The 27,142-nt window shown below is 43.7% G+C and overlaps 2 protein-coding genes across 6 annotated transcripts in view; one reads left to right on the top strand and one right to left on the bottom strand.

The window, feature by feature from the left end:
- The window catches only part of ARMH1 (armadillo like helical domain containing 1), a 31,648-nt gene extending 26,412 nt beyond the window's left edge, over positions 1-5,236 (top strand). The window contains exon 13 of one of the 3 annotated variants that reach the window (XM_084637137.1): positions 3,111-5,236. Coding sequence is in view for 1 of the 3 variants with exons in the window: in XM_084637136.1 (XP_084493262.1) it covers positions 769-917 (149 nt within the window). In the remaining 2 variants the exon portion in view is untranslated. Of the gene's footprint in view, positions 1-768; positions 1,537-3,110 lie in introns of those variants that run through there. The other 2 variants (XM_084637136.1, XM_084637138.1) reach the window with 2 other exon arrangements.
- LOC311525214 (kinesin-like protein KIF2C) overlaps positions 1,627-27,142 on the bottom strand; it is a 49,151-nt gene continuing 23,635 nt past the window's right edge. For 2 of the 3 annotated variants that reach the window (XM_084637133.1, XM_084637135.1), the window contains 10 exons: positions 23,825-23,888; positions 22,803-22,894; positions 22,169-22,311; positions 19,015-19,219; positions 14,898-15,008; positions 13,981-14,048; positions 7,877-7,988; positions 5,748-5,864; positions 5,251-5,374; positions 1,627-2,377 (listed from right to left, as the gene is read on the bottom strand). In XM_084637133.1, the coding sequence (XP_084493259.1) occupies positions 2,298-2,377; positions 5,251-5,374; positions 5,748-5,864; positions 7,877-7,988; positions 13,981-14,048; positions 14,898-15,008; positions 19,015-19,219; positions 22,169-22,311; positions 22,803-22,894; positions 23,825-23,888 (1,116 nt within the window). In that variant the 3' untranslated portion in view covers positions 1,627-2,297. The remainder of the gene's footprint in view (positions 2,378-5,250; positions 5,375-5,747; positions 5,865-7,876; positions 7,989-13,980; positions 14,049-14,897; positions 15,009-19,014; positions 19,220-22,168; positions 22,312-22,802; positions 22,895-23,824; positions 23,889-27,142) is intronic. The other variant, XM_084637134.1, reaches the window with a different exon arrangement.

Raw genomic sequence — 27,142 nt, 5'->3', positions numbered from 1 at the left:
TCTTTCACGCCCTCTGCCTCCCTCCCCCCTCGCTTCCTCCTGGGCCGTGCCCCTCTCTAGAGCCCTGCAAATCTGCAGGTATCTGCTTTACATCCGTGGACCATTTCTGCAGATAGCAGCGTGGATGCAGATACAAATTTTGTATCCACGCAGGGCTCTGATGGTAAGAGCTGGGCAGGTAGCTGTGAGGAACGGCAGCACGGATCCTCCACCTGCCCTGGGCAGGGTAACTGGAGGACAGGGACACTAGGCCAGGGGCTGCTTGGGCCCCCCACCCAGCGCAGGTGAAGGGTCCGCCGTAGCTCCCAGCATGGCTCTCCCCAACCCGGCGGGGGCGGCTTGGAGATACAGCCTGACCACAGTAAGAGCTGGGTGAGCAGCTGTGGGGAGCCATGGAGGACCCTCCACCTGCCCTGGGCGTGGAGCCAAGCAGCCCCTTGCCCAGTGTCCCTGCCCCCCAGGCCACCTGCCCAGGATCAGTGTCAAATTGTTTTCCAGTTTCTTTTGAAATGTATGTCTTTTTTGCTGAGTTTAAGACAGTTGCCAGTTTTGAGAGATCCTTTTGTAGCTATTTGCAGTCTGCCTGGGACTTAACTATCTTGAGTAGTTTTGTATCACCTGCAAGTTTCACCATCTCACTGTTTACCCCTTTTTCCAGATCATTTATGAATGTTGAATGGGACTGGGCCCCTGGGGGACACCACTATTTACCTCTCTCCATTCTGAAAATGGACCATTTATTTCTACCCTTTGTTTCCAATCTTTTAGCCAGTTATCAATCCAGGAGAGAATCTTCCGTCTTATCCCGTGACCGCTTACTTTGCTTAAGAGCCTTTGGTGAGGGGCTTTATCAAAGGCTTTCTGAAAATCGAAGTGCATTTCATCCACGGGATCCCCCTTGTCCACATGCTTGTTGACCCCCTCAAAGAATTCCAGTAGATTGGTGAGGCCGGATTTCCCTTTACAAAAACCATGTTGACTCTTCCCCAACAAATTATGTGCATCCATCTGTCTGACAATTGTGTCTTTTACTGAAGTTTCAAATGAACAGTTTGCCCGGTACTGAAGTCAGGCTTACCGGGCTGTAATTGCCGGGGTCCCCTCTGGAGCCCTTTTTAAAAATTGGCGTCACGTTAGCGACCCTCCTGTCACTGGGCACTGAAGCAGATTTAAATGATAGGTGACATTAGTAGCTCTGCAGTTTCACATCTGAGTCCTTCAGATCTCTTGGGTGATCCCATCTGGCCCTGGCGGCTTCTCTCTGTTCAGTGTATCAATGTGTAACCTCCTCTAAGGGCACCTCAATCTGCGACAGTTCCTCAGATCTGTCACCTGACAAGAATGGCTCAAGTTTAGGAATTTCCCGCACATCCTCTGCCATGAAGACCCCTGCAAAGAATTCATTTCGTTTCTCCGCAATGGCCTTATTGTCCTCGAGTGCTGCTTTAGCACCTCGATCAGCCAGTGGCCCCTTGGGTTGTTTAGCAGTGCCTGCTTCTGATGCACTTACAGTTTTTGCTATAAAGTGGGTTTGAGGCACTCTAGGCTGTTGCCACCTGTTGCTTAGGAGATTCACTAGTCTGAAGACTTTTCCCCGGTTCCCCTTCCAAAAACCAAGAGACAAGATACTTTAATTGATTTTTTACTTAAATACAAACATTACAAACTTCAAAAGATTTTAATGACCAACCAGTCCCAAAAGCCAGTCTCTGCCATAAAGGCCAGTCTGCTCTGGGGGGGAAGGTCTTCAGAGAATTTCTTAAATAACTGACAGTTGACAAGAAATTTTCTACAAGTCAGAAGTTAATAAATCCAGGAATATTTATCTACCAGCCAAAGTCTTAAAAAAATACTGACTTTATTTTATTCTTTTTACAATTAAGTTTAGTCCATTTCCTTTGTAAAGCAGCTAGAGTTGCAGGTTTTCACCATTTCACAATATATCTAGAAGCAAAAAAGTTTATGTACACTAGAATACATGAGTTTATCTAGTTACATCAGAGCAGATAGTTCTGTCAGTAAATGAGGGGAAGAGGCATCTAATGACAGGAAGAACTACAAGTTTCCCCTCCGTCACTGCCAAGAGGGCATTTCTAGAACAATTACTACCAAGTCCCAACATGGGGCCTGCATGGTCAAAGGCTGCTATTCTGACCTCTTGTCTTCAGGTAGGACTGACTTAAGTATACTTTATTGTATCACATTTAAAATAGGCAGAGTTAACATAGAAACCACTGACGTGATAGACGCACACAGAGAAGAGAAAAATGGTATTTGTGAATCAGGTTTTGGTATATTTACTGAGGCCGCCTCTTATTCATCTGCTTGCTGGCCTGCTCCTCCAGCTGCATGGCAAGAGCCAGGGACTCCACGACATCTGCAATGAAGTTTGGGAGTTAGGTGGCAGATTGACTTGGACACATGGTGACTTCAGCGTTTGAGACAGTTTCAATTTCACATTTGTTCACAAAACCCAGATACCAGTCTCTGGGCCCGGCGGTTGAAGGGGGCAGGAAGAGCAAGGAGCTGAGCAGGGAGGAGGTGGGGAAGTAAGAATACAGCAGGAACTTGGGTGGTGGATGAGAGCCTGAGTACGTCACTCCTGTCCTATCCCTGCCTGCAAGGAAACGCACCCCTGTATTCACCCTCTCTCCCACACATACACACACGTTTGTAAATATGCCTTGTGTGGTATCGTTTGAAAACTAATAACTCCCTGGTCAATGATATCGTGATGAAATGTACATCCCAACACTATGTGTAATGTTACGGGCACACATTCAAACTCTCAGGCTCAATTAGGTAGAACTGGTCAAACAGGCCTGTCAAACAAAGGGGTGTGTGTTTACCTCAGTTTGCATATAAGCAATAAACAGAGTCCTCAGACATTATGGGGGGGGGGGGGAGAGGGGGATATAAAGAAAATCTGCATTTCAACATACACAGGTGAAAGGAAACAGCAGGAAGCCTCCTTCCTCCACCAGACTCCATGTCTCCTTGCTCTCAGCTGGCAAGAAATTTAAATAGGGGTCTCAGGAAATTGTTGTTCAAAGGGTGACTGAACTATTAAAATAAGGGCAAAAATACTCTGCCTCTCTCTTTCACTTAAGATGACAAAAGAAACAGCCTATGGACTTCGGGAGCAGACCCTGGTCTGAGAGTTTTGTCAGCAAAGCACTGAAAACGTAGCAAGAACTTCACCTTGAACCAGGTTTAGAAAGCATTCTGTTTATTTTTCTTGTTACCGTTTCTAACTTTTGTCTTGTTACTTGTACTCGGTCTTTTTGCAGTTAAATAAACTTGTTTTGTTCTTTAATCAAAATTAATCTAGTGTAGTGACTCATTGAGGTAATGCCATTTAAGGTGGCAAGCTGTTGTGTATTGATCCCCGCAGAGGGCAATGGACCTAGTATATCTGCACTGTTAAGGAGAGGACTGTACAGTGCAAGACATTTCTGGCAGGAAATCTGGGACTAGGAGTGTGTTGGGATCACCCTGCAAATAGTAACCAAGGCTGGAGGAAGCCAGAGTGTGGCTGGTGTTTGTGACAGGCTGCTGGATCGGGGTGTGGCTTCACACAGACACTCAGGGTGTGACCTGCAGGAGCCCAGGTGGGAGCTACAGCAGCAAGGCATTGTGAGGCACCCCAAGTTGCAGGGCAAGTGGTGACACAGCCCCTCACTGATCTGGATTGCACTGTGAAATGTCATACTCCCTCAGCTCCTGCTCTGGCTCCCTGCCTGGCCCAAGAAAGCTCCTTCACTCTGCTCCTGATCCCAGTCCATCAGCAGCTTCATCTCCCAGCTGCAATTGACATTACTTCCTCTACCTGTGCCACACAAAGCAGCCCCCAGAACGCCATGCCTCACTGGCCTCGCCAGGGTCTGGAGGAGGCTAGACTAAGGGCAGTTACTATCAGCTGCTGTAGGTCATCCTCTTCCAAATCATCAGCTCCACTTGCCGACTCACAGGATCCTGCCCTACATCACAGGGCTGCAGCTAGGATGTGGAGCCTCTGAGGGGAAGATATTTATGTACAGAAACCACCTTGCTCCCCAAACATTTCTCTTCAAAGTCCCTCATGTTTTTAGCAGCTAGTATTCCCAAGTGCTCCTGGACAGATTAATGCTTCCTGTCCTTTGGAAGAGTGCGGCCGCCCTGCAGGAGGCATTCAGGGTTTGGTGTAGCCCCAGTACTTCCAAATAGGGACCATTAAAGCCAACTTGATATCAAAGTGGGGGAAAAAGACAAGAGTATTCCAAATACTATTTAGCCAGTCTGACATTCATCTGACCTGGGTATAAACACAGCTGAAATGTAAATAGTTCCTCAACATCATAGCGTGTCAACCAGCCAACCGTGAACATTCACATTATGCTGCCTGTGTCACTGTTGCTACTATTGCATTCTGGGAAAAATCAAGGTAGCTGAGATGGCACCTAGCGAACACTTACAGAACAGTATCAGAAACATACAAGGCAATTCATTCTGCACAGGTCTGGGAAGAAGGGCCAGCAAGCTGGGTTATATGTGCATAGTAGGGGGGAAGGGAGTCCCTACAGCAAGTGTTATGGCCTGGATTTTAAAAAAGGGAAAAAAGCATGCACATCAGACCTGGGTGCTGGCAAGACATGATTCGCTGCAATGGCTACAAATATTGCCTTGTGGTAGATAGCCACAAGCCATGTTTAGAACCTGCATGTCAGCAACTGTTACAACTTAGACTTAAGACCCATTCTAAACTGATGTTCCTTCTCCTGGGAGTGACCAAAATAATTGGTATACATCAATGGAAGGCAGAGATCCCAAGCTTTCCAGGGGTATACAGCATACATTCCTAAACCTTGAAACAGTCACTGGTTCCTCAGACAAGGGAAAACATATGATCATGTACTAGACAAACTAGGATACTGTCAGCATCCTTGGCTAGGCTTTGCTGGGTATTGTAGCTCACTGAATTACGCTGTACCCTTGGAAAGGATTTTTCTGTGCTAACTGGCTAGTGAGTGGAGGACGCCAGCCAGAATATTGCTTAGGAAAGAATAGGCAATAGGACATATCATTTGCTTAGACAAATCACCTCAGCTCCGTCCCCACCACAAGAGGCAATCGAAGAGGATGAGTTGCATCCAGAATGATCCCAGAATATTTTACAAGGGGCAGTGGCCTTTTCAGCCCACACGGGAATTCCCACTAACAGGGCTTCGAAGGTATGCATTGACAGCAAGCTCTGAAGTAGTCCCAGCTTACCTCCCATGCTGATGAAATTTCTTGATCCTTCCTTTATGAAGCATCTGGCTCTGTTCACAAATGTCTCCAGATCATAGTCTGGTTGCTCTGTCATTTCCAACAGGTCATTGAGTTCAGTCATCTTCTAGATTTAGAAAAGTGACATTGATTAGGAACTGGCTTTGTGCAAGTTTGGAATGTTTTCTTGGCACATCCTATGCTTCTGTTAAGCAGATTAGATTGTCTGAAGACAGTCCATTGTCAATGCCAGCACCAACCATCTGAAGGTTGTAACTGGTAGTGGCTAGGCATTACCACAAGACAGTTTACCTTGAGAGGCTGGAAAAGAAAGAGCTAGAATAAGTCACTAATGAGCAAAAGGTGAACATTCTTTAACAGTTAATACCATGTGCATTCCAATCACAATTCCGAGAACACCCAATTAGTTTACTCAAATATGGCAAGTTGAGATCAATATGCAGAAGACAACTTGGGCTCACCTGAATCTTCAAACATACCTGTCTCATTTCTTTAAGTTCTTCTACAGCCTTCTCCTCCAGCTCACTAATCTGAGTCATGGCTTCACGGAAACTGGACATATGGGGAGACAACTCCTCTTCCTCCTCCTTGGAAAGCTAGTGTTCATGGGAAGAAACAAATCCCCGATAAGTACAGAGAAATTGTTCTTTGAGCCTCTCACAAAACTAAGTGATTGGGCAATATAATAGCAAATTAAATTTAATGGGGATAAATGTAAAGTCATGCACATTGGAAAAAGTAACCCCAACTAAACATACAATATGATGGGGGCTAATTTAACTACAACTAATCAGGAAAAAGATCTTGGCATCATCCGGTGATAGGTCTCTGAAGATGTCCATGCAGTGCGCAGCGGCACTCAAAAAAGCAAACAGGATGTTAGGAATCATTAAAAAAGGGATAGAGAATAAGACAGAGAATATCTTATTGCCCTTATATAATCCATGGTACGCCCACATCTTGAATACTGCATACAGATGTGGTCTCCTCATCTCAAAAAAGATATACTGGCATTAGAAAAGGTTCTGAGAAGAGCAACTAAAATGATTAGTGGTTAGGAACGGGTCTCAAAGGAGAGATTAAAGAGGCTAGGACTTTTCAGCTTGGAAAAGAGGAGACTAAGGGGGGGGATATGATCGAGGTCTATAAAATCATGAGTGGTGTGGAGAAAGTGAATAAAGAAAAAGTTACTTACTTGTTCCCATAATATAAGAACTAGAGGCCACCAAATGAAATTAATGAGTAGCAGGTTTAAAACAAATAAGAGGAAGTTCTTCACACAGTGCACAGTCCACCTGTGGAACTCCTTGCCTGAGGGGATTGTGAAGGCTAGGACTATAACAGGGTTTAAAAGAGAACTAGATAAATCCATGGAGGTTAAGTCGATTAATGGATATTAGCCAGGAGGGTAAGGAATGGTGTCCCTAGCCTCTGTCTGTCAGAGGGTGGAGATGGATGGCAGGAGAGAGATCTCTTGATCATTATCGGTTAGGTTCACTCCCTCTGGGGCACCTGGCATTGGCCACTGTCAGTAGACAGGATACTGGGCTGGATGGACCTTTGGTCTGACCCTGTATGGCCATTCTTATGTTCTCCAAATTCTGTTCCGAAAGCAGGTTACTCCTAGCTGCTTGGCTATGTTCACTGTCTGATGCTTAAAATAGTGGTGGTCAGGGATTATTATTATTACCCCTGCTTTAAATAGATATTACAAATTTAAATAATTCTGAAATGTAACCAATAATTTTAGACTTTGAAGTTTAGTAATGAAAGATACTAGACTGCAAAATAGATTTTTGGCCATCCATTGGATTTTGTGCACATTCCTGATAAGATGCTATTATATTAACAAAGTATACAGTAATGATAGATTTGCTTTTACACAATAACCAAGTTTAGCCATATATTAATGGAAAGGAGTATTTGTGGCACCTTAGAGACTAACAAATTTATTTGAGCATAAGCTTTCGTTTTTGTTAGTCTCTAAGGTGCCACAAGTCCTCCTGTTCTTTTTCCAGATACAGACTAACACGGCTGCTACTCTGAAACCTGTCATATTAATGGGAAATTTAAAACCACAGGTGTATATTAAGCAAAATCAGTTTAGTAACGGTTAGACCTGGCTTGGCTAGTAGTCTTTAGAACATCTCTATAGTTGAAGTTCCCTATATGGGCAACTAGCATGCAGCTGATGAGTTTGTAATTTGTAAAAACACTTTCCTTTAGATGCCCAAGGATTTTTTTTTTTTTTTAATCTGTGCACTGATATTTTCTGGTGTTTTTGTTTGTGATGCCCGCATGATAAAGTTTGTTTTTAGTAACCTAGATGTATACACAGATGAACTTAAGTTATTTATAGTGTAAGAGAGACCATTTCATTTACTACAATCTATGGTTTGTTTTTATATTTCCAATTTTTTAGCACAAATATACCCATTTAGATGCTTTTTCAATTTTGCATCAAGACAATAGTTTTTGCTTTAAAATGTGCATTACTAGCTTTTTGTAGCATAGTATGTACCTAGCATTGGTTATTTGGTCTCTGAAGTATATTTCATAACAAACCAAAGTGTGGGGAAACCATTAACTCTACAGTTTATCAACATACGTCATGCTGAAGACTTGACTCTTCTTCACTGGTGTCCAGTTCCTCATTCTCCGTTTCCATACAATTCTGCATCTCACCACTCCCGCCATTGTAAGGGCTGAGCTCTTTCACTCTGGACAGGAGGAAGACTGCGTTATGACAAAGTCTGTTTTGCCTCAAACAGTTACTTGGTAAGGGTCACCTTGAATAGCTACTGCTACTTCCAGACTTCTCCAAGTCACTATTCAGTTCTGAGAGAGGCGCCATGTTGACAGCCCTGAATGTTATCTCACCACACAGCAGACACAGGGGCAGCAAAAACCCTCCTAGGGTTGTTGGGAGGTTAAATTCCTTAACAACTGGGAGGTGCTTCTCCCAAGGTGCCTCATCAGTGTAGGTCTACCTGGCTTCTAGGACTTCTGTCTCATCAAGCCACTGTTTCTATCAGAGACAAACTGCCAAGGTGGTCGGCAACACTGAAAACTGTCAGTTGAGCTTTACCTGGAGACTAACTTCTCACAGGTCACCAAACTGACCTGTCATCACCACCTGGGACTTTAAGCAGTCATGGAGGTTAGCTGACCTAAATGCTAAACATTTCCTTTATGAGCTGCTTCTAGACAGAGGCTGTGACTTGAATACTCAAGTACTAAATTAGCTTTAATCTACCTGGAACGGGGGATGGTCACTAAATAAACCCACCAGTTTTTTTCCCCAGAACGATGAATAATCTGAGCCAGGGACACTTGTGATCATTGGAACCATTTATTCCAATGTTATCGATCCGAGGCGGAAGTCTGAAAGGCATCATAACTCTGCTTCTCTCAGCTCCATGCAGTCAGTATCCAGATCTAGGTATTTCCTTGAAGAGCTTTAAAGCCACCTACAGCAGTTAAAACTGCCATGGTATATTTCATATACTGCACTCCCCTCCTCACCCCGTATGCAATTGGGCACACAAAGGGCACTAGATGGTTATAGAACAGTGACCTTTCTCCAGTGTTACACTTAGAAGTTGTTTGAATAGCGCTGGCATAAGGAAACTGGACTAAGGGCATGTCTACACTACAAACTTAAGTTGACATATAGCCACTGCAGTAATTACTGCAGTTTTTCATGTCCACACTCCCCTCCTTCTGTCGGAGGTGTGCGTCCTCACTAGGCGTGCTTGCATTGACTTAAGAATGGGGGGGGGGGGGCGTGGGCAGGCACGGAGGGCTGAGAGCCCACGTGGCAGCCGGGCTACAGCTGGAGCCCCCCACCCACTTCAGGGTGACAGCCTGAGCTATGAGCCCAGCATAGGGTTCACACTAGGGAGCCTACCAGCCGTTCTTGTCAATTTCATGGCTGACTCCTCTGAGCTTGAGGCAGGTGGCTCACAGCTGAAGCTGTGAAATTGACAAGAAAGGCTGGTAGGCTCTCTGCTGTGAAATTGAGCCCAGCACCAGTCTTATAGCTGAGGCGGTCACCTCAAGGTGGGGGAGTGGATACTCCAGCTGGGAGCCCAGCTGACAGCTGGTGGGGAGTGCAGCTGAGAGCTCAGTGCAGGGCTCGGTTTCATAGTAGGGAGCCTACCAGCCTTTCTTGTCAATTTTGTGGCTCCAGCTGTGAGCTCCTGCAGGAGAGCAGAGCTGTGGAATTGACATGGGCTGTTGTAACCCAGTGTCTACACAGACACTGCATCTCCCTAACTACAGTGATATAAGCACTACGCCTCTCGTGGAGGTAGAGTTATGATGTCAGTGTAGTTGGGCACTTTCATCAGCAGGAGCAAGGCTGTAGCGTTGACACGGATGTAATTAGGTCAATGTAAGGCAGCTTACAGTGACCTAACTCTGTAGTGTAGACCAGGCTCAAGTAAGGTCAGTATGAAAGAGTATTCCATCTCAGAGCAGCCATAGTGGTTATCCTCACCTCCCATCAGCAATATATGAAACAGGAATTTAGAGACTGGGAAACGCAAGTATTATGATCAATGACCAGAAAGTGGAACATCAGATTTGGAAGCATGTAGGAACACGTATCCGGATTAGCAATGGTCACAATCTACCCAAAGAGATTATCCAAGACAAAAGAAAATTCTATTTAACACCTCAGTAGAAAATGATTGCAGCAGATCTACAGCTATGAACTAGAGACAGCTCCCTTCGTTAGGGTTTGATAATTAATGGCCTTTCATGGGATACTAGGGAAAGCTGCAGAAAGGAAGACCGCAGAGGAATAGAAACCTGTGGAGAGTAGGTGCCTCAGCTTTAACATCAGGTATCAACCAAAAGTGATAAGTTCTGCGTCAGTGGGATTTCTCCCCCACCCCCAGATTCCAAGGCCTGAAGAGACCATTCTGATCATCTAGTCTGACCTCCTGTATAACACAGGCCAGAGAACTTCCCCCCAAATAATTCCTAGAGCAGTTTTGTTTTTTTTTTTTTTTTAAAGATCCTATTTTGATTTAAAATTAGTCAGTGATGGAGAAATCCACCACGACCCTTGGTAAACTGTGCCAATGGTTACTCTCACCAATAAAAAAATGTAACCTTATTTTCAGTCTGAATGTGTCTAGCTTCAACTTCCAGCCACTGGATCACGTTAGACCTTTCCATGAAAAATTGGAGAGCCCATTTTCCCCCATAGATATTTACAGTCTGTAATCAAGTAACCTTTTAACCTTCCTTTTGTTAAACTAAATAGGTTAAAATGATAGACTAAGGCATTTTTTTCTAATCCTTTGAGCTCCTTGACTCATTCTGAAGGCTCTTCTCTGAACTTCAGTTTATTGACATCCTTCTTGAATTGTGGGCATCAGAAACTGGACACAATATTCCAGCAGTGGTTGCACTAGTGCCAGATACAGAAGTAAAATAACCTCTCTGTTCTTATTTGAGATTCCTGTTTATGCTTCCCAACATCCCATTAGCAATTTTGGCAGGTGTCACCTTGGGAGGTCAGGTTCAGCTGATTATCCATCATTACTTCCAAAACTTTTTCAGGATCACTGCTTCCCAGTAGAGAGTCACCCACATCCTGTAAATATGGTATTCTTTGCTACTAGATTTATGCATTAACATTTAGCCATATTAAAAATGCATATTGTTTGCTTGTGCCCAGTTAACTAAGCGATTCTAATCGTTCTGAATTAGTCAACTGTTCTCTTCATTATTTACCACTTCAATCCAATTTCTGGGTCATCTGCAAACTTTCAGTGATTTTATTTTTTCTTCCAGGTCATTGATAAAAAATGTTAAATGGCATAGGGCCAAGAACAGGTGCCTGTTGGACCCTGCTGGAAACACACCTGCTTAAAGACCATTCCCCATTTACAAATTACATTGGGATCCATCAGTTAGCCAGTTTTTAATCCATTTAATGTGTACCATGCTAATGTGTACTGCTCTGTTTTTTTAATCTTACTTGATACTCCACGACATTTAAACAGCCTTAGGGAAATCTAAGTATATTACATCAACACTATTACCTTTACTAATCAAATTTGTAATCTCAAAAAAATTAAGTGAGTTTGACAGGATCTATTTTCCATAAACCCATGTTGATTTGCATTAGTTATATTACCTGCCTTTAATTCTTTAAAAATTGGAGTCTCCTATTAGCCACCTCATCAGTCTGACAGGTCTATCGTTACCCAGGTCAACCCATTTATGCTTTTAAAAACTTGGCACAATATTAGCGTTCTTCCCATTTTCTGGGACTGCCCCAAGACTTATTGAAAAAACTCAGACCAGCAAGCTCTGGGGGAAAACAAACCCCCCCCCCCCCCCCAAAAAAAAACAAACACAAAACCAAAAACTTGTTGCAGGTTATTTGGACCCACTAATTTAAACATGTCCAACTTTAGTAGCTTCTGTTTAACATAAGACTGGCCAAACTGGGTCAGATCAATGATCCATCTAGCCCACTATCCTGTCTTCTGACAGCAGCCAGTGCCAGATGCTTCAGAGGGAATCAACAGAACAGATCAGTTATCAAGTGATCCATCCCATCATCCAGTCCCAGCATCTGGCATTCAGAGGCTTAGGGACACCCAGAGCATGAGGTTGCATCCCTGACCATTTTGGCTAATAGCCACTGATGGACTTATCCTCCATGAACATATCTAGTATTTTTGAACCCATACTTTTGGCTTTCACAACTTGCTATTAATTTTGTTGGGTGACCCTTGACTCTTGGCTTCCCCCCCACCTTCACATAACACATTTTCCTATTCACTTTCTCCACACCATTTATGATTTCATAGTCCTCTATCACATCCTCCCCCTCAGTTGTCATCTCTTTTCTAAGCTAACCAGTCCCTTCATATGGAAACTGTCCTAAACCTCTAATAATTTGTATTGCCCTTCTCTGTAACTTCTCCAATTCTAACATCTTTTTGAGATGGGATGCCCAGAACTGCATGCAATACTTGAGGCGTGGGCATACTACGGATTTATGTAGTGGTATTATGATATTTTTTTCTCTCATTATTTATTCCTTTCCTAGTGGCTCCTAATAGGGCTGTCAATTAACCACAGTTAACTCAAGCGATTAACACAAAAATTAATTAGATTTTAAAAGTCGTGATTATCGCAGTTTTAATCGCACTGTTAAATAGAATACCAATTTAAATTATAAATATGTTCTGATGTTTTTCTACATTTTAAAATATATTGATTTCAATTACAATACAGAATACAAAGTGTACAGTGCTCACTTTATGAGATTGAATGCAGCACTGTTACATTTCTCAGACTAGAGAGAAATAAGAATTCAACAAGTCACTGAAGAGAGGAAAGATAGTCCAGTGGCTAGGATTAGATTGTGACTACAAAGACCTGGGTTTAATTCTCTGCTCTGCAACAGACTTCTTGTGTGATCAGACAAGTCAGTCTCTGTGCCTCATTCCCCCTGTCTGAAGTGGGAATACGACCACCTCAATGGGACATTGTAAAGACAACTATATTAAAGATTGTGAGGCACTCAGATACTATGGTAACGGGGGCCGTAAATATTTAAGTTAGTGTCAATCCTGCAGCATGAACAAGTCTGTGGGATAGTGTCTACTGTTTAAGAGTCAGTAGCATTCAGGACCTAAAAAGTACTTTGAACAGATGTGCCGTCAATCACCAGCTACTGATCTTCTACCAACTACATCTCCCAACCAAATTTGACGCTGCCTAATGCCTTAGCCAACAATTACAACTTAAAAAAACCTCTGAACAGCCTGGCAAGTTAACACATAGATTTATGGGATACACGTACCTTTAGCCAGCTTTGTAGGGAAAAGGGACCATATAGGAGATTTGGCATTATTTGCCAGAGTACCCCAACACAACTTGGCTGGTACATAAATTTAATGTAACTTGAAATTAGATATTCACTCTGCAGTTTGCCTTTGATGACTTGCAACAAGGAAACAGTTTGTGCCCTTTTGTTTCTTTACAACAAAGCATAAAGGGCCTGAAAGATTTGGGTTTTCCAAAAGAGTTTGCTTATTTTCTTACCAGGGAAATTCAGGTCTGGTCCAAACGGTTTTTCTCTTGAAAATAGCCTGAAGTGCTAGTTGGTACAACATTGGATACAAAGTGAAGCAATTTGTATCCAGGCAGCTTAAAATTAAACACTCATTTTACTAATACCTGACAAACAGCTGGAAGAAAAACTATAGTCAAGCATGTCCTGGGCATATCTGAGTTCTTCAAGGCTGACAGCAGGCCAGGGAAGGCAAGACTTCACATTTCTGATTCTTTTAAGGTAAAAGCAGGCAGATTTTTTAAACCCCTCCACCCTCCCCTTTTGGCTTTTATACAACTACAAGAAGCAGAAGAGGGAACAAATCCTGTTTTCACTTCTCAGGTCATTTTTAAAGTGCAATCCTAACCTGAAAGGTAGGAAACCTATTAACCAAGGTTTCAATGCATTCTCCTTATTGGTAATTATGCCCTAGCCAGGAAGGCTCCAAGTTGACTTTTAGAACCCATTTTAATTGAGCAGATTTGACCTGGAGTCAGAACAAACAGAAAACCAAGATGCTCTGAAGAGTGACCTAAGGCAGGCGACAAAGCATTTGCTCAGGAGTTAGCGAGTCATGATCCCCATTGCAATGGGAGAAATTCACAAGTGAGAAAGGCCATTACCTGTCAGCATATCTCAGGGTGTTTAAGGTGTACTCACACGAACTCATACCTGGGGAAATCATTGCAATCTGAAAACAAATGGATGATAATAAGCATGTGTCAAGCTTTTGCTTACTGCTAAATGCTTTGCCTGACATCTCATCCAAACTGTTGAAAAGATGGAGTAAGGCAAAGGCTCTCTAGAAAGCAAAAATATTCCAAGAACATTGCACAAAGTTTTGACAGCTACAGAAAGTCTTAAAACTGGGAACTTGGTTTCTATTCTATTCTATTTGTAGGACACAGATACGTGTCCTACAAATAGGACACAGATACGTTCTAGAAGAGTAAAATGCTGTATCAGTCAGCGTTCAGTAGTAAATGCAAGTCTACTCAGCAATTTACTCTGGCCCTGATCTTAACAAAAAGAACAGGAGTACTTGTGGCACCTTAGAGACTAACAAATTTATTTGAGCATTGTTAGTCTCTAAGGTGCCACAAGTACTCCTTTTCTTTTTGCGAATACAGACTAACACGGCTGCTACTCTGAAACCTGATCTTAACAGTTATTCAGAATCATCACGGATTTGACTCAGGAAAGTTCATTGTAAAGCTATGGGATGGGGAGCAGATTTCACTGACTTTCTGGTTCATGTATTTATAAAGCAATATCTAAACCCTGAATGCACAGCCTTCCTGGCCCATCACCAGCCAAGAACCAGCTTTCTGATGCAAGGAAGGAAGGAAAACATCTTTTCACTCGTGAAATGATCCAATTTGACCTGGAATCACCAAGACAAATATGAAACCACACAGTCACCTAGGAAGTCACTTGTCAGAGTTAGCCTGCACTTTAAGTATTATGAACCTCAAAGCTGATAAATTGATAGAGAATTAGAACATGCATTTTAAGGTGCCCATAAAGCATTTACACTTACCATACAAGTCCTGGAGTTTGCCCCTATGAATGAGTCTCTCAGCACCTGGGTCAGCTTGCTTTCCCTGAAAGGTGTATGAGATTTGTTCTGACCTAGTGCTCGGATACATTCCTGGAGGGGCAAAATAGATCCCATTAATGTAATGTCTGCCATCTTGGTTGACAAGTCTCCACAGAATAGTTCCAGGAAAAACAAACAAACAGTTATCTACCTTTCGTAACTGTTGTTCTTAGAGATGCGTTGCTCATGTCATTTCCATTCTAGGTGCGCATGTGCCCATGTGTGGCCGTCGGAGATTTCTGCCTTAGCAGTCTCCACAGGGTTGGCTGTAGCACCCTCTTGAGTGCCACGTTCATACGTCTGTATATTAGGTACCGCCAGCCCTACACCCCCCTCCATTCCTTCTTGCTGGCAACTCCAACAGAGGGGTAAAGAGGGCAGGTAATGGAAGGGACATGAACACCACATCTCGAAAAACAACAGCTACAAAAGGTAGGTAACCGGCTTTTCTCCGAGTGCTTGCTCATGTCAATTTCATTCTAGGTGACTCAAACAGTATCCCTGGAGGCGGGCTCAGTTCACGGTCGTGCGGTTTGCAACACTGCTCTGCCAAAGCCAGCATCGTCTCAGGCTTGCTGTGTAAGTGCATAATGAGACGTGAAAGTGTAGACAGACGACCAGGAAGCAGCCCTGCAGATATCCTGAATCGGCACCTGGGCTAGGAAGGCCGCCGCTGAAGCCTGCATCCTAGTCGAGTGGGCAGTCACCGTCACCCATGGAGGCACTTTTGCCAGCTCATAGCAGTAGCGGATGCAGGCCATGATCCAGGATGTAATCATCTGAGCAGACACTGGGCAACCTTTCATCCTGTCCACCACCGCAATGAACACCTGTTTTGACTTGCGAAACTGCTTAGTCCTGTCGATGTAGAAGACAAGTGCCTCCTGACATCCAGGACAGGCAATTTGCACTCCTGTTCCGATTTATGAGGCTTTGGGAAGAAGACAGGTAAGTTGGCCAGTATGAAACTGTGAAACTACCTTGGGCAGGAACACTGGGTGCAGCCACAGCCGGACCTTGTCCTTGTAAAACACCATATAGGGCGGCTCCAAAGTAAGCGCCCTAATCTCAGAGACCCTACAGGCGGATGTTATCACGCCCAAGAAAGAAACTTTCCAGGAGAGGAGGAAAAGGGAGCTAGAGGCTTGAAGGAGGACCCATGAGCAGTGACAGCACGAGGTTCAGGTCCCAGGGAGGGACGGGATCCCTGACATGCAGGTGGAGGCCTCCTGACCTTTAAAAAAAAAAAAAAAACATTTTGTAGGGGATTTGTAGGAGAGAGGTTAAAGGGATTCCCTAGCTTGTGTTTTGTTTTGGTTTTTTTTAATATGTTAGATCACAATTCCAACAGAGGACAGCTTGTTTACTTACCAGATCAGTAGTCGGGGGGAGTCACCAGTGTTGGGGGGGGGGGAAGAGGAGGGGAGGGTCATCTCTATGCAGACAGCTGGCACAGCAGACCTCAAGTGAACTGCCCAATGACCACAAGTTCCACTAAGGGACAAAGGTACCCAGCCAGGTTTATTGTCGACAAAGCACGGTACTAGTATCCTGCAGACTCTACCAGACCATTAATACATGTATGCCAATAACAATGGACCAGCTCAATGAATGGTGGGACTTTCCGTTCCTCCTTAAAGCCAGACAAAGATAATCCCTCCGAGATACATCTTTACACCCCAATACAAACAAGTTAGTACGGCCCCTTTGACATAGTTACTGCCCCCTGACATCGCTAGTTATCACCCATCATCTTGTACATGTTGGTTCGATCAAAACGTCTCCCTTACGGACTGTCATCCTGACCTTATCTTTTAGGAGGGGTCAGTGTGTTCTGGTTATCCTTGAGGAATGTTTTTGTACCATCCTTGATATTGGGATGTTCTGGTACCACTTAATGTCGGGATGTCTTTTCGTGAGTACTCTGACTAGCACTTCTAGGAATGTGTATTTCTGCAATACCAGCCCTCTTTTTGCCAGATTGTGAGCAGGTCCTGCCTCGTACCAGGCCTCTAATACAACGGGTTACGTCTCAGGCTCTCTTCCTACTACACCAGGGAGGGGATGATGGAGGCCAGGGAGACCATGTGAAACTTCAACTTCCTGCGAGACTTGTTGAGGCATCGCAGGTCCAGAATGGGTCTGAGGCCCCACTTTTGCTTTCGGGATTAGGAAGTAGCAGGAGTAAAATTCCTGTCCCTTCATGTCCCAAGGGACCTTCTCCACCACCCCCATATACAGGAGGTTCTTGATCTCTTGAACAAATAGTTGCTCATGAGAAGGGTCCCTGAAGGACGGCCAAGAATTGCAGGATATAGTCCTGAGATACTATCTCTAACTCCCAGTGGTCCAAGGTGACCTGTGACCTGGCTGAATGGTAGGGATGAAGATGGTTAAGAAAAGAACAAGGTGGATCCGGGGAGTTGACTGGGGCGTTGCTCTCAAGCACACCTTCAAAATGAGTGCTTCTGGCCCCTGGGATGCTTTGGTGGGCCGGGCTGTGAGAGCGAGCGGGGAGAGGAAGGGTGGCAATGACTAAAGCTTGTGTCTCTATCCCTTCTCCTTGCAGGCCCCTGTTGAGGCTGCCAAGGCCTTGGTGGCAGCGGCCGGAACTGCTTCCTCGACAATTGCAGCATATGCAGACCCAAGGAGCGAAGGTGGTCCGAGTGTCCTGTAGGCCATGCAACCATGAGTCAGTCTGTTCCACAAAGAGGCCATTCCCATCAAATGGGAGATCTTGAATTGAGGCCTGCATTTCTTGGGACAGGCCAGTGGTCTGAAGCCAGGAGCTGCGCCTCATCACCACCGCCAATGCGGCCACCCTAGCCACCGAGTCAGCCGTGTCCCACGCCATTTGAAGGGAGCACCTTCCCGCCGCCATACCCTCTCCCCCCCCAGGGTGCCAAACTCCTGGGCCAAGACCTGGGGCAGGGACTCCTTGAACTTACAAAGGGAGTCCCATGAGTTAAAACTGTATCTGCCCAAGAGAGCCTGGTGGTTCACCACATGGAACTGAAGACTAGCTGTTGAATCAATTTTCCTCGCAAAAAAAGGAAGGAAGGACTGCACACTGAGATCGAGGTACTAGGGGTAGAGTCCAGCCGGGAAGGCTCAGAAGCTGGGTGGAGAGCAGCCTCCATGAGGAGGGCCCTCAGATGGATGTCGTGCTCTTTCTTGGTCCTGGGCCGAAAGTTTTTGCAAATGCGACTTCCCCAAGCACTTCAGGCAGCTGCTCTGGGGGTCACTAACAGCCACAGACCTGCTGTAGTCCAAGCAGAAATCCCCGTTGGGACTCTAACTACTTAACACAAACTACTATAAAAAAAAAATTATTTGCAAGGCCCTAAGGCTTGAAGTCGAAAAAGACAAAACTGCTAGCCAAGGACAAGGTTCTGACTAACCACCACGAGCGATAAGAAGGAACTGAAGGGGTGTAGGGCCAACAGTGCCTAATATACCAATGCATGAGCGCAGCACTCAAGAGGGCACCACAGTCGATCCTATGGATACCTCTAAGGCAAAAATCTCCGACAGCCGTGCACATAGGCGTGCACACACCTAGAATGGAATCGGCATGAGCAAGCACTCGAAGAGCTAGTTAATAATGAGCTATTGTAGCAGCACCTAGAGGACTCAAGCAGGGTCAAGGCCTCATTCTGCTAAGTGCTATACAGACACAAAGGAAGATATGGCCCCTGCCTCAGAACTTTTAGTTGTTTGACTCTTCAGGAACACCTTATGATTGTCTAACTGCTTAGACTTTTAAATAGACTTCTTGGGTAGAGCTTCAGAGAATTGTTATAGCAGTCTCTGGGCTGACAAGGTTTAAGCGATTGGATTCCTGACAAAAGGATTCTGAATGGAAATACATGCAGCATAACTTTCAATGTACAGAGTTGGGCTCCTTTGAGGATGGTCCATTTTTAAAAAATATAGACTAAAAAAGCATCCTGTAAGGAACAGCCCTGCATTGCAAGAAGATGGATCAGATAATCCAATAGGTCATTTCCATCCAAACTTTTCTGATTAACATTGACGTTGCTCTGAGTTACTCTACCTTCAAAGCCAGAAGGCTCTTGTTTATTTCTGCCCCTTCCATGCGTGTCTGCCGATCAGCACTAGAAGTATCCGCACCTCTCTCATTTCCAGCTAAGTCTACCAAGGAAAATTTGCCATGTAGTTTCCCTCTTCTGCGTAGTATGATTTGGAAGCAGGCATGTGATCGTGAGGAGCTAGAGTTTGCAAAGGTCTGTCCAGATGTCCTGTAGCAGAGACATGGATGAAGTTTATTACAATTTTAGATGTCACAAAGCATATTTCATGCCTAGCTCCCCCAGCACTATGCAAGAACATTCATAATCTATTCACAAATGAAGTCAGTAAAAAAGTCTAGTTTATCTGCTCAGTTTTATTAACAAAAACAAAAAAAAACTCACTGTTAGACATTAATCCAATTGAATTAAAAAAATAATTCCATTATTTCCACAGCTTGATTTAATCAAGCCCTAATCCTTCTCTGCTATACTCCTTTGCAGACACTCCCATTATCTCTTCAAGAGACTCTGAAGCTGTATATGGAGGCTGTCACTAGTACTAAGGAATATTTTTGCAGACTGCATGGAGAGAAATGCTTCAGAAAGCAGTGTTACCACCAACCCCAGCTAGCAACAGGAAATACATCAACCCCTGTACCTCAGAAGTCTGACCTTGAGGTTTTGTAGTTTGAGGGTTCACGGTCAGCAATTAGAGATGTCTCAGGGTACAGAATCAGCTTTCCTAGCTAGAATGCCTCTGACTGACTACTCAGATTCTTTACAGGTATTTAATGCCTAGAATGATACCTGCCCTCTCTTGAAGCCTTATAGCTCACATTCAGTTTCCCTACCATTTTTATCCTGGAATAGACCACACCTCATGCCATATCATGTTTCCACTGTAAGATGAAACAGGTTCCTTATTTTGGTACAGTTTACCCATTGTTTAGTACCATTTACACTTGGGTACCAGACCCCTGCCACCTATCCAGTCAAGTCAGTCCAGCAGTTTACTTCTCCCAAACTGCTGCCTGATGCACTGTTGATGCTCTGAAATCCTTAAAAGGATTTTTTAAGTATATGTTCATTATTAACCCCTGGAGGATTGACAGGTCCAGATTTGGTTTGCTACAGGGCAGCGATACATGTTTTCAGCAAGTATATGATGTGATCCTAAGAATCCCTCAATGCCAGCTAGCAAAGGGCTCTCTGTTCTGTCAGCAACTCCTATCAGGCCTGACAAACCCACTACACTTAACACACTGCTTTCATAGCATTTATCCAAGAAGTGTCTTGTGCAGTATCAGATGAAAGCCGATGACACACTGGTTGTCACTATTGTTGTGAAATGTATGCACTCACTCTATATGATAAATTGTGTGAGCCTACTGATACTATGCCATAAAGTCTGTAACTAAACAAAGGGAAAAACAAATTCTCTTCCAGACAGAAGGGAAGAAAAGTCTCTGTACAATGTAAATTAAGCATGGTAAAGCTGACATAAAGGAAGCCCCATTTGCGTGCAGAGTCAACAGGAAAAACAGGCTGATGAGGAGGGGATATGAACTCAACACAGCACTAGCATACCAGAGAACAAGCAACTGGGAAGAAGTCTTATTTGGGCGGTGCATTTCAAAAGGACACATTTCAAAGATTTACTGGACTACTGAAGAAGGGAAAAGAACCCCTTTGTAGGACAAAGGAGGATTCATGAAAATCTGGACCCTGGTTATGACTGAAAACTCAGCAACTCTGTCAGAGTGAATTCTGGAGAGGACCTCTAGTTGATTAACGGTTACCCTTCCTATTCAATCAGTGTAGACTTAGGATTGCATTTGATATTTTATTTGTAACCTGATCTTAATATTCTTACTCAACTACTCATTTGAATCTCTGTTCTTTATTAAATAAACTGATTCTTTTTTGTATTATAACTACATCTCAGCGTTGTAGTATTAAGCAAAGTGTGAATCCTATATTAGATCAAACAACTGTTCCCTTTGGGAGACAGCAGACTTGGTAACTACTGTGTGTGGCCAGTGACAGGGGCCAGACACTACAGGCAGATGCTTCTGAGGTGCACCTAATAGCCTGTAAAGCAAAACAGGACTGGTAGAGTCCTGAGGAGAGCATGAATGGCTGAAAGGCTGGTTGTGTTCAAGAGCTGACACCCAGCTACCACAAGATAAACTCCCTCATGCCAGAGGTCGGAGGTAAAAAGGTGACATACAATCCTGGGCATGCCAAGGAAGTGTCACATAGGGGTGTGGATGTTTAGTATGATGGCAGATAAACTACCTTCATAACCCCACCCTCCCCTGATCTCCATTACCATCTACTGCCTGAAAAGTTCCCCTCCCACCTTTAGGGAGACAAAAACTCTTCATAACATATTACTGTAGGAAGTATTAGAGTTTGGAAAGGTTTAAAAAAAAATAGTCAATGTAAGTTGAATGTGCTTAGGGAGTTCTAGACTAAGAAAGGGTTAGGGTAGATCAATGCAGACATTCAGTGTTACACACAAGGCCTTCCCTAAAATAAATTTTGTATTGCACTTCTAGCCTCTTCAGAGTCATGACAAGACTGCTTGCTACTGAACTCTTATAAGTTGGAGGAAAAACTTCTCTAAAAACTCAACTAGTTACGAGAGGGGAGCTTCACAGAGAAGCCACCACATGGTGTGGAATCAGCAGTGCGCAACCATGCTGCCACCACTGTTTTTCAACCGTGATATGGGAAGAGCCTTCAAGAGTTCGGATGTGTTACGTGACCAGCAAATAGCATCAGACAGTCCTTGCCTCCCACTCAGAATCCTGTAGTGCACAGGTGCTGCACCACAGACATCCTGTGGTTCTGTTAACCAGACAGTTACCTTGATAGGTTTTGAATATTATGCATTAGCTAGCCATGTTTAAAACCTATTGCAAGACACCCATGTCCATGCTTTCCCATCTCTGGGATTTGGTCTACTGGCTGATTTTCTTTCTTTTCCTTAGAGTCAAGGTGCTACGGCATGTGCTTGTTATTGGGGGACAAAGTTCATTGCCCCTTATTTTAAGCCTGGTTATAGATACCCTATAAAGACTTGTAATAGGAAATAAAAGGCTGGAAAACTTTAAAAAAAAAACAAAAAACACACCACACACATTAAGGAAGCAGAAGCCCAGGGAGACAAACCTGCAGGCACTGCCCATCTCGATCATTCTGATCACGTCATCTGCACAGCTGACTTGTCTTTCTTGGAGGCCAACTACTTGGACCTGCTGCTTTCCATCCTCAAGCACTCGGAGTTTTGCCTTCTTATTCAAGAGATCAAACACCTGTATTTGAGCAAGGAGATGGAGATGCACAAGTAAAGAACCATCCCCTACACCAGGGGTTCTCAAACTGGTGGTTGGGACCGCTCAGGGGGTCTTGAGGTTACTACATTGGGGGTCGTGAGCTGTCAACCTGCACCCCAAATCCCGCTTTGCCTCCAGCATTTATAATGGTGTTAAATATATTTTAAAAAGTGTTTTTAATTTATAAAGGTGGGGGAGGAGAAAAGAGTCCACACTCAGAGGCTTGCTATGTGAAAAGGGTCACCAGTAAAAAAGTTTGAGAGCCACTGCCTACACCTATTTCACAGTTTCCTCATTTAAAGGAGAGGTACACAGCATGAATTATGCATATCCCAGACTTTCCAATTCAATACCAGAGGCACAAAGGGCCCATGTTCCAGCAAGGACATGCAGATAGCTAAATAAAATCGTACCATGTATCAAATGCATGGTCAAAATACTTAGACTAAAATCAAGACACAAGATCTCACCTTTCCATTATATATTTCAAAGAATGTCACATAGACCTCCAGGTCTTGATTCCTGTACCTGGGTTGGCTTTGAAGGAGGAAGACATCTCGTGCTGATGGGGAAAGGAAGAAAAAAACATGACCTAACCAGATTTTAGAACAACAATTTCAGCTGCCTCTGGGACTCTGCCCCTTCCAAAATTCTTCACAGCAAGGCAGTTATAGTATCTAGTAGCTGGAATGACAACTGCCCCAGCCAGATAGTAGTGGAGTTATCTGTACAAGACGACTCCTCCAAATGAAACTGATTTCAGCTGTGTCCTCATTAGGACTGAAAAAAAGAAAGGGATTATGTGAGCTTCTACTTCTCAAGTTATCAGTGAGCAATGATTTTATTTTCTGGCTTGGTTAATACAGTCAAGTTTTAACTTTGCAGAACATTGCAATCCTCTGTAGCTTTGAATCACTTGTTAAAAAACAAAAAAGCCTTAGTTGGGATTCCTAGACAAGGAAACTTTCAGGTACAGTTCAGCAAATAGAGGAAGATTCTAGTTTTGAAAGGGAGAGTTCAAAAGTAAATCCAACTCCTTCCACCACTCCCCCCGCCCCCCCCCCAAAAACAAAAAAAACCCCAAAGCTTTCCTTTATGGCCAAGCTCTTACTACTAATTTGTTAGGAACCAGCAATACCCTACACAACCAACCAACCACTCTGCCTCAGAGAGTGTGTTTTGATCTTGATTAAATTATTTTTGCTCTAATAAAAATTACTGTTAATACCATTATATACAGAAGCTATATATTGGGTAATATCTATAGTTGGTGATTTACATAACTATTGCAACTAAATTTATCACTGCTTATTGGGAACAACACATGATAATCAGGATTTATAGGAATTCTTTAAATATTTATTCATAAAGAACTTTAAAATAAAGGCCTTATGGACTTCAATAACTTCTCATACATCTATATAGTAAAGTCTTTTATGAAGGAAAAATACTATATACAACTTGGATTAGAAAACTTGAAGAGTCAACTTACATGCAAAAGCATATATCCCCTTTGAGACATTCTGAGTTTTCCCAGAGAAGTCTCCTCCCATAGTCTACAAAAAAAAGCCATTATAGAGGTACAGTCCAAGCAAGTCAGGTTATCACTCAACTGTAGTTCTAACAATATTCTAGGAAAAAAGAGTCCACATGAACAGCCTGTGATCTCAATGGACTAACTAGACATGGTGCTATGCCATGTAATTCAGGATAAAAAGCTTGATGTAATTGTGTTAAGTCATTCTGAATGTTTGGAACTAGTCAGTGTGACAACCACGTTTTTTCCAGCACCTAGGACAGTAGTTACCAAACTGTGGGTTGCGACTCCAAATTAGGGTTATCTTTCAAGTTCCCAAAAAAAGGACACTGTAGAGGGGATGCCTGTGGCCTCACTCTCGAGGTGGAAGGCAATGTCGCTCCCTGTCATTGTGTCTGGAGCAAGACTGGGATGCAGCGACAGCTGTCTGTCAGCACCTCCCTGCATCTCCCCCTTCCCAGGGCTGGAAGCCAGAGCGGGTAGGATCCAGCAGCTGCGGATGCAGCAGGAAAGATCATTCGGGACGCGGAGCCAGCTCTTTCTGAGCTGCAATGTCTACTGTGAAAAGATCCTGGATGTTTCTCCTTTTATTTGAAAAATCGGCCTGGACAAAAGGTTGAGGATCAAAAAAAGAGGAAATGTTGGGAAAACCCAGACATGGTAACCCCACTCCAAGTGCAGTCATGCCATCAGCACATGGGGTCATAGCAATCCCTAATGTGTGGAGGACACTATTTGCTCTGCACCAAGTGACTTCACAAATGTACAGTGTGTGTGAGGTCACACTGTGCAGAGGACACCATTTTGTAGCGCATGTATGTAGCACACATATACGATGCATGAGAGGTCACGCTGTGTGGAGGGCACCATTTTGCTCTACAAAATTGTGTCCTCCATGCTGTCTGGGGTCCTGGAAAGAAATAATTCATTAAAATGGGGTCATACCAGCAAGAAGTTTGGAAACCCCTGACCAGGGACAAAGGGCCCCTCTAGGTGCTATGAAATGTAAGGGGAAATCATATGAGTTCCAGCCAACTATTTATCTACAAGCGAGAATTTGGGAGCTTGGCAAAGTAACCTGGCTTCCTCTGTTCAGAGAGCAAAAAAATTGCACTCCAAGATAGCAAAATTTTCCATGTGGCACTGAAAAGGCAGAATTCACTGTGTTTCCAAACCTGGCAGAACCTTATGTTAGTGTCACTGTGACTACTATCTTGCTCATCCGTCCACGCTGCTTTCAGTTCCAACAAAACTAAGGTAGCTGCTGATGTTAATTGCTGTAACAGTTATCAACACTACACCCTCTAAAGCCTGGAACTGCAGTTATTTAATATAAACCATTAGCCTAACAAGATCCAGTATCTTAGTCTGCTAGGGCTCAATGTATAGTACAAGTCCTTCCACAAGCAGCCATCTTTTCTAGCACTAGTTCTGATCCTGGATCAGTGATCAAAAATGGGAAAAATGTAGTTTTCCTACCTATAATTTGTATCTAGGTCTCCGAGTAGAATCTACTTAGCTGAACATCACTACTGGGACAGACCTGCCCATTCCATGCTAATGGAAGTGGCCTAAGCGTTTTGCCTGTGAAATCAGACAGTGCTGCTGGACCATAGCAGCATCAAACTGATAACCAGGAAGTTTTTAGATGAAACTAAATAAACCTGATATTTTATAGGTGTAAACATTTATGAGCCCATAGGATTCAATCAGTAAGGTATATAGGGAGTGGCCACAACCAGGGATCACCACCATTATAGGAATAAAAAAAGTTGCAAAGAAAACAACTCCTTTTGCATGCCTGGGTAACATGAATGGGAAATAAGCCATAAGACAATTCCTAGGCTACTTTTTGGACCTTTATCTCCCTTAGCATCAATCTTTTACATCAGGATTAGTCATTTGTCTAATCAACTGGCACTAACCAATCAGAGGTTTGAGTTAAAACACTTTGCTACATGACCTGGGGAAAATCATTACCAAAAAACAAACACAAGGCGGTGTATTAGGCTACTCTGACAGGTGACCTGAAGGGAGAGAAATTCAGGCTTAGTTCCAGTGATTGGAAAGCTACAGGGGAAGAAAACAGGTTCCAGTTACTGAAAGTCTAGTATTGAGTATCCTGTAGGCAAAAAAATGTCCACACTTGTAAGGTCTCCCCAACCTAAAAGCTGGCGTGATGGAGGCAGTGAACCAGGACCAGAGTGTGATACCACAGAACAGCTGCAGAAAGTCTGAAGTGAAAGAGAAAAGCTTAAGATACCTAACTCACAGCAATGAAGATCTGCCCACTCCACAAGTAATATCCAGATCAGGGGGTATCCATGTGTCACGTTATTGACTTGAACCAGGACCATATAGAACATGGTTGCAACCAAGGTCCTGTAGTGGCACCAAATCTTGTAATAAGGGGGTCAAATAAGGTGTCTAAGACAAGGTTATGGTTTGATGGTTATGATTATGCTATCTGTATGCATGTATCATTTTTGTATTGGCTCTATATTGTCTGTATTTCAAACTTGTGCTATGCTTCTGGGTGACACCCCCAGACAAGTTGGTGTCAGCTCTACCTAGCCTGCTTGACGGCCCATTAAGGGCCCTCAGATATACAACTGGCCCATTCAGAGAAGGCTGACACGCCTTGTGACTCAGCAAGGTATGCAGGGACATGTCTATGGACAGAGGTTTTTCCAGGCCATGGGATGGACAGCTTGTCTTTGGAACAAAGAAAGACCACATGGCATGAGACTATAAAAAGCTGCTGCAGCTCCTCCATCTTGTCTTCAATCCTGCTTCGTACCTGTGGAGGGTCTTTGCTACACTGAAGCTTTGAACCAAGGACTGAAAGACCCCTCCCAGCTGGGGATGTTCTCCAGAGACTTGATTTGAACCTGCCGTTTATTCCATCACTGCTACAAGCCTGAACCAAGAACCTGGCCATTACTGTATGTCATTGATTCCATTTAACCAATTCTAACTCTCGTCTCTCTCTTTTTCCTTTTATGAATAAACCTTTAGATTTTCGATTCTAAAGGATTGGCAACAGCGTGATTTGTGGGTAAGATCTGATTTGTATATTGACCTGGGTCTGGGGCTTGGTCCTTTGGGATCGAGAGAAACTTTCTTTTATTAGGGTATTGGTTTTCATAACCATTTGTCCCCATAACAAGTGGCATTGGTGGTGATACTGGGAAACTGGAGTGTCTACGGGAATTGCTTGTGTGACTTGTGGTTAGCCAGTGGGGTAAAACCAAAGTCTTCCCTGTTTGGCTG

This window comes from Lepidochelys olivacea (genome assembly GCF_965140295.1).
Source record: "Lepidochelys olivacea isolate rLepOli2 genome assembly, chromosome: 8".
NCBI classification, from domain to species: domain Eukaryota; kingdom Metazoa; phylum Chordata; order Testudines; family Cheloniidae; genus Lepidochelys; species Lepidochelys olivacea.
The sequence above is the reverse complement of the archived record's forward strand: the minus strand, read 5'-3'. Positions and strand labels throughout refer to the sequence as shown.